This window comes from Corapipo altera, unplaced genomic scaffold (assembly GCF_003945725.1).
Source record: "Corapipo altera isolate COAL_440 unplaced genomic scaffold, ASM394572v1 268, whole genome shotgun sequence".
Lineage (NCBI taxonomy): Eukaryota > Metazoa > Chordata > Aves > Passeriformes > Pipridae > Corapipo > Corapipo altera.
Window position 1 is genome coordinate 7,098,195 of NW_020884901.1, and position 9,658 is coordinate 7,107,852.

Below are 9,658 nucleotides of genomic sequence, written 5' to 3' on the forward strand. Positions count from 1 at the left end.
TTCCTTTTCCTTTTCCTTTTCCTTTTCCTTTTCCTTTTCCTTTTCCTCTCCCTCTCCCTTTCCCTCTCCCTCTCCCTCTCCCTTTCCCTTTCCCGACCTTCCCTTCCCAAACCTTCCCTTCCCAAATCTTCCCTTCCCTTCCCTAACAACTCAAAAACCCCTGCATTACAGTGGAGTTTTTTTCATTATCAAACAAAGTAAAATTGAAATAAAGTGATCAAAAAAAACCAATAAACACAACAAACAAAACAGCAACAAACCCCAACATTGAACAATATATTTTTCAATCAATCAGGTTTTTTCCCTTTGGCTAAAATTGATGCATTTTGTTCTCACCTGAGCCCTGCAAACTATTTTATTTTATTGCCATTGTTACATAATGCAACTCATTTAACTTCAAATGGAGTTAAATAAGTAAAAAGAATCAGAATGCCCTTTATAAAAAACAAGAAAGCAGGACATTTTAACACAATCCAAACCTTTCCTCTGGGGAATTTTGAAAGCTTGGGTTTTTTTTCCCTTTTTTTTTTTAACATCGCAGCCAAAGTGCTTTACCTTCAACAACAAACAGCTGAAAAACAATGTAAATGAGAACTCTTTAACTGACAATGATTACAACTCCCAGCTTTTTGTTAATAAGCCCTACACTATAATCTCACTATAAGCTCCAGGGAGTTGCTCTTTTTTTTTTCTCCACCCTGTGCACTTTAACTGTGTTTTTTCACCTTGATATTCAGTATGGGGTTTTTTTTCTTATATGGGAACAGCAACAGCCCTGGAACTAGGAGGTTCTTGGGGCAGGCTAATGAGCAGGGAATTACTGGATATCCCTTTCACTGATGGCCTCACATCCTGCTAATGAAAAACTTTGCAACCCCCTTACAGCTCAGAAACCTCTGCATTTCTCCCCATTTTTTTGTGCCTTCTTCCAGATGAGTTTAAATCCTTCATGAAAAGGCTACCTAGCAACCACTTCCTGACCATTGGGAGCATCCACCAGCACTGGGGGAACGACTGGGACCTGCAGAACCGCTACAAGCTGCTGCAGAGCTCCCTGGAAGCCCAACGCCAGAAGATCCAGCGCACTGCCCGCAAACTCTTTGGCCTCAGTGTCCGGTGTCGGCACAACCCAAACCACCAGCTGCCTAGGGAAAGGTACCTCCATCCCTCCCTGGGGACAGGGGGGCTGGGGAGGGGGGCTGCTGGAGCTGAGCTTGTGTTTGGGTGTGATCCTGACAGCCTGTGTTTGGATACGGGGTCTGCAGATGTGTAGGTCTGGGGGGAACGGTAAAATCTGGGAGTGAGTTGGAGTTTCTGGAGGTGTAGGTAACCTTTATCACAGAGCTGAGTACAATCACCACCCTTCTGTGTGACCTTCCCCTTGTTCTGTAGTGTTCTGCAGGAATACTGAGGGGAGAGCTCAGTGCAGTTCCAGCTTCCTCAGGAGGGGCGGAGGAGGGGCAGGCACTGAGCTCTGCGCTGTGGGGACCAGAGGGAACGGCCTGGAGCTGTGTCAGGGCAGGTTTAGGGTGGATTTTAGAAAAAGATTCTTCCCTCAGAGGGTGGTTGGGCACTGAACAGGCTCCCCAGGGCAGTGGCACAGCACCAAGGCTGCCAGAGCTCCAGGAGGGTTTGGATGATACTCTCAGGCACATGGTGTGACTCTTGGGGATGGGCCTGTGCAGGGCCAGGAGCTGGACTCAATGGTCCTTGTGGGTCCCTTCCAACTCAGCATATTCTGTGATTCTGTGACTGTTTCAGGGCTGACATTAAGCAGACTAAGCTGCTTTTTAATGGTTTTACCTCATAAGCCCCAGCCAAGCTTTAAGGCTTCACTTGCTGTTCAAGTGAACATATGGAGCACAAGATGCTTCAGCCCAGTTTTGAGTTGTGCTCCTCAATGAGCAGAGCCAGAGTGAAAGAGAAGCTTTACTTTCACTTGGAATACGTCACATTTCTCCTATGAAATGCAGACTGAACCTGCAAACCCACACTGACCAGGGGCCTTGCAGGGTTCTCCCAGATGGAGAGAGCAGATTTTCCATTAGAGCTACAGCAACTATTAATACTGAATAGTTCCCTCCTGCTGGCTCCTTCCAGCCCTCACCTATAGCTGAGTTTGTTTGCTTCAAGCAATTTTGGGGACTTGCATCTGTGGATTTCAATAAACATCTCTTGCTGTGTCTTTCTGTACTGTCTGGAATGAAGTAATACTGAAAATCCTGAGGGGGAAAAATGAGTCCAAGTGCTTTTTCTTCCATGCTTCCCTTGGAAGGGTCAGGAGAAGTTAGTATTTGTAGAAACTGGGTATTTTTTCACTTCCATACTACCTAAATATTTAGTTTGAAGAGAAAATTGACTGATTGGCTGCTGTCACCTGTATTCATCCAGCTCCTGGATTGCTAAATGTGCTGACTTTTCATTTCATCACTGTGCAGCTCAGAAAACTCTTCCAGGGCTTAACATCTCTTTAATTACCAAGAAATCTCATGTTTCTGGACAAAGATTTGATGGACTTACTAGGGATGAGGAGAAATATCTATTAAGTGTAAGAGATTATAAAAAAAAAAGTCTTTGGAGAGCTTCCTAAACCTGGCCCATTCCTGCCAAGTGGCTGAGCTGCTCTGACCAGGAAAAGAGCTGGAGGAGTCACAGCCATGTCCAGGAGGTATTTTTAGTTGTGCCACAACAACAACAAAGAGAAGCAGCAGTGAGCAAATATCCAGCCAACCACGTTGCTTCAAAACACTCAGATAAATATGTCTTGAGCATTTCTCATCTATTTTAAAAAATCAGCCAAGCAGAAGGGGAGCCTCCAACTACTACAATGAAATCTGGGGGAAGGAGGATGAAATGGATGATGGCAGCTGGGTTTTTAACTGACTGATGTGCTTGATTTGTTTAAGTCAACATCAGCAGGCATATTATCATTTCTTTTCTTATTTGTCATTGTGCATCTGTAGCTAGGCAGGGGAGCAGCTCCAGAGACAGCTCTGTCTTGGAGGAGGTTTGCATCCCACCTTTCTGCTCACAGAGCTGGGAAATACTCTAATTTTCTAATTGTTGATGCACAGGGCAACAGATGCTTATCAGACACGTGAGTGGCTTTGAAAGGATGGAAAGGTTCTGTTAAAAGCAAGCCCCTCTCTCTTTAATGCACATTAAAGAGAGAGCCTAAATTATGCATTCGAGGCAATGTAAAAAAAAGAAATGGCATTGCTGTTGATTGTCCTCAGGGAAAGGGAGAGGTGGTGATTCCAAAAGAAAGATAAGAAAGGAAGAGCAGGGATTTTGGCAATTAGGTTGATTCTCCATGACCTTTTGCAATAGCTAAGAAGGAGACATAGATATAGTTATATAGATAAAGGCATAATATAGATATATAGACACAGATATATTTGGTCTGCACTGCTTTTGTTAAAAACCAGACAAGTTTACAGATTTAAAAAAGGGACAAATTTGTTGGTTTAAAAAAGAAACCACTCCCCAGTTGTTAAAGCTTTGATGCTGAATGAGTACCTGTAGTTGCATTTTAAAACACTGGATGTAAAATAGAAATAACATCCAAAGGAGAGCAGGGCTTATACATGTTCTGGGCTTCAGCCAAATTGTCATTAGTTAAGAATACATCTGAGAATAAAAATAGCACTTTTTACTTCACTGTTCGGTACAGAAACCCCAAAAGTACCCCCAGAGCAGCTCATGCTGGTTGGAAAGTGAAAGGTGAGTTTGCAAATGAAAACTTGTTTAATCCTTACCTTTTGTTCTTGTAAATAAATAAATTAAAAAAAAAAAAAAAAAAAGGGGGTCTCTCCTCCTGGATGGGATTTTTGGTTGGTTTATTTTCTTTTTCTTTGAGTTTTTTGTTTGTTTTGTTTTGTGGGTTTTTCTTTGTTTGTTTGGGGTTTTGTTTTGTTGAGGGGGTTTCGTTTGTTTGTTTTGGCATGGTTTGTTTTTCTAATCGACTCAGACACATCTACAACAAAGTTACCTCTTTGTCTCAAGAGACACCCATCAGCCTCCTCCCTTCCCCAGACCTGATTAATCCCAAAGAATAACAAATCATGAGGAAAAAAAATTATTCATCACTTCTCTGTTTAATCTGACCACTGCTTCTGGTCTGAAAGCCCAACACTGTCCTGCAAAATACTTTTTTTTGTTTTTTAATGGTGAAACAGCTCTGAACCTGGTTCCTGTTCCAGTGCTGCCAGGGACCAGTGAGGCACAGCCAGAAAACACTGCAAAGTAACTCTCACTTCCAGCTTTGTCTGCATGTAGTATTTATTTTCAGTGTAGAATCAGAGAATCATTAAGTTTGGAAAAGCCCTCCAAGATCATCAAGTCCAACTCGTGACCCATCTCCACCTCGTCCCCCAGCCCAGAGCACTGAGTGCCATGTCCAGTCCTTCCCTGGACACCTCCAGGGATGGGGACTCCACCACCTCCCTGGGCAGCCCCTTCCAATGCCTGACCACCCTCTCAGTGAGGAAATTCTTCTTGATGTCCCACCTGAACCTCCTCTGGCACAGCTTGAGGCTGTTTCCTCTTGTCCTGTCCCTTGTTTCCTGGAAGCAGAGCCCGACCCCCACCCAGCTCCATCCTCCTTTCCAGTAGCTGTAGAGAGAGATAAGGTCTCCCCTGAGCCTCCTTTTCTCCAGTTTTCTAATGTAAGATATATAAAGATATAAAGCAAGATAAAGATATTAAATGTAAAATTGCTTGACAGTGACCTTTGAAGACATAGTTTTCCTTCTTTTAATATCACACACTCTAGCACTTTATACTTTGAACTCCAGAGGTAGCAAACATTAGGTAAAATAAGTTCTGCAACGACATCAAAGTTGGAGAAAGATAAACTGACAGCTCCTTAATGAAAGGGAAAATAATTGAAATGAAAATCAATGCCTACTCTGCTACTGGCTTTCAGCTTTTAAGCAGTGGCTCTTTTCAGCTTCCTTCTGCCCCAACACCTCTTGGGGACATTCCCAGGAGCCTGAGCCATCAGAGGTGTGTGTTTTAAAGTTACCTCCTGTCATCTGGAGGGCTCTGGCTGCCCCTGTGCATATTCTTAACCTGTCCCAGATGCAAGACAAAATGGGGTAATTTATACCACTTTTCCTCCCTCTCACTCTATCACACTTCCTATTGTCATGTTTGCAGCCAATGCCCAGCTCTGCCCTGGATTCTGCATTTTCATTTAATTATGTCCTTTATTGCTGCCATCAGCAGATGGTGGGTACTCACCTTTTTCTTTCTCTTCTCGTTTTTATTTTTGGGGGAGTTTTTTGTCCTGCTTATGTCTTTGCTGAAAGCTAAGACATACCCATATGTAACAAAAAACCTGATTTCCTATCCTTCCTCCACAAAGTTCATCTGGGTAACAGGAATTTTCCTGGTTTCAATTGCGAGATATCAGCTGAGGCTTCTTTCCCATTTTGCTCTGCTGACTTTTAGTATAAAAGAAGGACAGAACACACCTGAGATGGACAAAATGTGGTCACCTGACTCTAACTCATATCATGTCCCCTGCTGTATAGCCTGGCAGTCCTTGTCCCATGAATTCAATGGCATTATCAACACCTAAAACCTGTGTAAAAGCATCATTGCACAATCCAGCTGCACTTGACTGACTTTCCAAACAGGAACCCCCAAGGCTTCAGATGGGGTAAAACATTTGTATTGCTTAAAAAGCTAGCAAAAATTCACCCATGAGCAGGAAAGAGCCCCAGCCCTCAGGGATGGTTTTGAAAGGGCTGCTTGATGCCAGCAGCATGTTTTGCAGCCCCACTGTGCTGTGCTGTCCCCTCCCCTCCGAGGCAGAGCTGTCCCAGGAATCAGGAGGATTTTTTTTTCTATGGACCAGAGCTGTGAGTGTCTCCCTCTAGGGCAGATATTTATGGAGGGCACTGCCTTACTCCCAAGCTCCCCAGCCAACCTTGTCTTTTCCAGTAGCAGGAGAGCTCAGTTGGCTGTGAACAGGGGAAGGAGACCCTGGCAGCCCTGTACCTCAAGAGGAATGTGAAAATTGTCCGTTTCCACATCTGAGCTTCAGAATTTTTCTGCTAAAGCCCTTCCTTTTTCCTCACCCTGCATCTTTTTTTTCCCCATTTCACTCCTTTTCTTCCTGTTCTCTTTCAGCTGTTTCAGTTTTTCCTTCTCCATCCCTATTGCCCCTGCATTTCTCTCGTTTTTCCTTTTACCTGCACATTTTCCCATTTTTCTTCCCCCACCCTTTCCACTTCTGCTCCTTGGCTATTTCTTTCCTTCCAGTGCTTTCCTCTGTTTTACACTCTCATCCCTCCCCTCTCTCCCTCTCCCTAATCATCTTGCTGTTCTTTGCTGCTGTATCATTTAATGCCTTCTTTGATACAGCCCACAGCTTAATGATTATTCGGAGGTCAGGCGATGCAGGTGCCATGAATTTCACTAATCCAGCTCTGAGAGCCTCTGTCCATAATCACTCCTCCCGTTCTACAGGGGCTGAATCCTAATTTGTCATTAGCCAGTCCTCTCACTGCAGCACTCCCAGGAACTTTCTGCCCACGGGAGACAATGAAGTATTCATTAGCCAGGGGGGGAAGGCGGAGGGAGGGAGCAGCGGCTGCACAGACCGATCTGCTGAGGCTGCTGAGAAAGGAGTCGCTGTGCTGAGCTCTCCTGGGGCGCTGGGAAGGGGGAAGAGGGGGGCAAAAAAAGCAACGTGGCAAGTGGGTTACACCAAAAGTGAACATGGGCTGCAGTGTCACTCATTAGGAGTCATTCAAGGGCTGCAGGATGTGGAGGTGACAGCGCTGATACAGCAAGTGTGGGAGTGGTGGGGCTCAGGGATGGGCAAGTGGGGCTGCTTTTAAGGGGAGAGGCTGCAAGAGGTGTTTATTAGCAGCAGAGTTTGGGGTTTTTTTTTAAGGAGAAACTATTTTAGCAGCTTTGTCTCAATGAATCCTGACTCCCACCCTGCTTTCTGCTGTTATGAGCTCTGCACCACAAGCACAGGTTATTATTGGCTTCCCCTTATCCCATTACGGGTCTGGTTTTGGAGAGTGGGGCTATTTGCCAATGACATGGAGAGGAGTTTTCTCCTGCTAGCCTGGGAGTTCTGCTGCCCTGTGATATCTGATAGCACCTCAGCCTCTGGCATGGCTTTATCAGCTCCATTCCCACGGCTGAACTTTGTCACTGTGGTGCTGATGGGATCCTTGGCAGGAGACTGTGCCAGTCTCAGCTCCTAGAGCAGTGTGAGGAGAGAGAAATCAGATGATCAGTTTGAACTGCTCAGATATTTCTTAGAAGGCTTTTGCTCTTCACCAAAGGAGTAAACAGCAGATGAAAGATTCAGTCTAGAAATAGACTGGAATAGCTCCCAGATGCCACAGCAGGGCATCGATGTTCTGAGAGCTCTGCCTCAGATATATCCCAGAAAACACTGTAGCTCTGGTGAGATGCCAACACCCAGGACTCCGTGAAGCCCTCCAGTGCTAATGATTTCTTCTCCCCACCTGCAGGACGATACAGGAGTGGCTCACCCGGGTCCAGTCCCTGCTCTACTGCAACGAGAACGGGTTCTGGGGAACCTTCCTGGAAAGCCAGCGGAGCTGCGTTTGCCACGGTGGCACCAGCCTGTGCCAGCGCCCCATCCCCTGCATCATTGGGGGCAACAACAGCTGTGCCATGTGCAGCCTCGCCAACATCTCCCTCTGTGGCTCGTGTAACAAGGGCTATAAGCTTTACCGGGGTCGCTGCGAGCCTCAGAACGTGGACTCGGAGCGCAGCGAGCAGTTCATCAGCTTCGAGACAGACCTGGACTTCCAGGACCTGGAGCTGAAGTACCTGCTGCAGAAGATGGACTCCCGCCTGTACGTGCACACCACCTTCATCAGCAACGAGATCCGCCTGGACACCTTCTTCGACCCCAGGTGGCGCAAGCGCATGTCCCTCACCCTGAAGAGCAACAAGAACCGGATGGACTTCATCCACATGGTGATCGGGATCTCCATGCGCATCTGCCAGATGCGCAACAGCAGCCTGGACCCCATGTTCTTCGTCTACGTCAACCCCTTCAGCGGGAGCCACTCGGAGGGCTGGAACATGCCCTTCGGGGAGTACGGCTACCCCCGCTGGGAGAAAATCCGCCTCCAAAACAGCCAGTGCTACAACTGGACCCTGCTGCTGGGCAACCGGTGGAAAACCTTTTTTGAGACCGTGCACATCTACCTGCGCAGCCGGACTCGGCTGCCCTCCCTGCTGCGGAACGAGACTGGCCAAGGGCCCGTGGACCTCTCTGACCCCACCAAGCGCCAGTTCTACATCAAGATCTCGGACGTGCAGGTCTATGGCTACAGCCTGCGCTTCAACGCCGACCTGCTGCGCAGCGCGGTGCAGCAGGTCAACCAGTCCTACACGCAGGGCGGGCAGTTCTACTCCTCCTCCTCCGTCATGCTCTTGCTGCTGGATATTCGGGACCGAATCAACAGACTGGCGCCTCCCGTGGCCCCAGGGAAGCCCCAGCTGGATCTGTTCTCTTGTATGCTCAAGCACCGCCTGAAGCTCACCAACAGCGAGATCATCCGCGTGAACCACGCCCTGGACCTGTACAACACCGAGATCCTCAAACAGTCGGACCAGATGACGGCCAAACTCTGCTAACCCGGACTTAATCCATGTTGGACACATGTTGGTGAATCGATCCTTTTGCTGTATAAAAAAATTAAAAAAAAAAAAATAAAAGAGCAAAAAGAGAAAAAAGAGGAAAAAAAAACACCTAAAAAAGCAAGAACGAGAGGCGGGGGGAAAGTATAAAGAGAAGGGGGGAAAAACGAGGTTTGTAAAATGTAATTAATATACAAAAGAGGAAAAAAAAAAGAGGAAATTCTTCATTTGTTGAAAACTAAACCCGTTCTAGCAGCTGTATAAAATTGTCAGGCATGTTTGTTATTTCTATAATCCGTCATAAAAGGGTAACACCTTACTCTCTCTTGACCTTGGGGGTGTTGCTTGCTAGTCCTCAGGGGCAGCAGAGTAAATAAAGGGAGCAGCAGAGAGAGGGGCAAACTTCTGTAATGAACTGTAAAGTTTTCTGCTATGCAGGTGCCAAGACAAAGAGACATATAGAAAAAAAAAAAACAACAGAACAAAAACAAAATCAAAGCAAACAAACAAACAAGAGTTATATGTAAATGTAAAAGAGCTGCCATTATTCCTATAGTGGGAGTAAATGGTTAAAGATAAAAGAGATTTCTTCTGTTGAGATTTACACCAGCTTTACCTTGAGTTATTCCCGCAGCCTGTGCTGAGCTCTGCTGGAGGACAGGTGGGGATGGCAGTTCTTTGAGAGTAAAACTGATGCCTCCTTGGGGAGAAAACACATAAGAGGTGGAGGGTGGGTGCAGGTCTCAGGAGTGTTCACTGTGGGATTTCCATCTTGGAACACTTTTCACCAGAGGTAGAGTCTCAACACTCAAAATGGGGCATGTTGGGTCCCCTCGGATGTTTTGCCGACCTGGAGTTCCTGCCCTGCATGAGGCTGCTGGTGCCTTCAGCGGTGCCAGAGCTGGAGGAGCAGCACCTGTAAATCTTCAGTCACTCATCTTTCAGGTACTTCAACAGCGTTCCTAAAGCAGAGAAAGCCAAAATCATAACGCCACTTTGATAAACCTGGACT

At 46.4% G+C, this 9,658-nt stretch overlaps 1 protein-coding gene across 1 annotated transcript in view; it reads left to right on the top strand.

Annotated features, from left to right (window-relative positions):
- The window catches only part of BRINP1 (BMP/retinoic acid inducible neural specific 1), a 90,477-nt gene extending 81,315 nt beyond the window's left edge, over positions 1-9,162 (top strand). The window contains exons 7-8 of the mRNA XM_027650203.1: positions 933-1,155; positions 7,503-9,162. Of these exons, the coding sequence (XP_027506004.1) occupies positions 933-1,155; positions 7,503-8,643 (1,364 nt within the window). The 3' untranslated portion in view covers positions 8,644-9,162. The remainder of the gene's footprint in view (positions 1-932; positions 1,156-7,502) is intronic.
- The last annotated feature ends 496 nt before the right edge of the window (positions 9,163-9,658 follow it).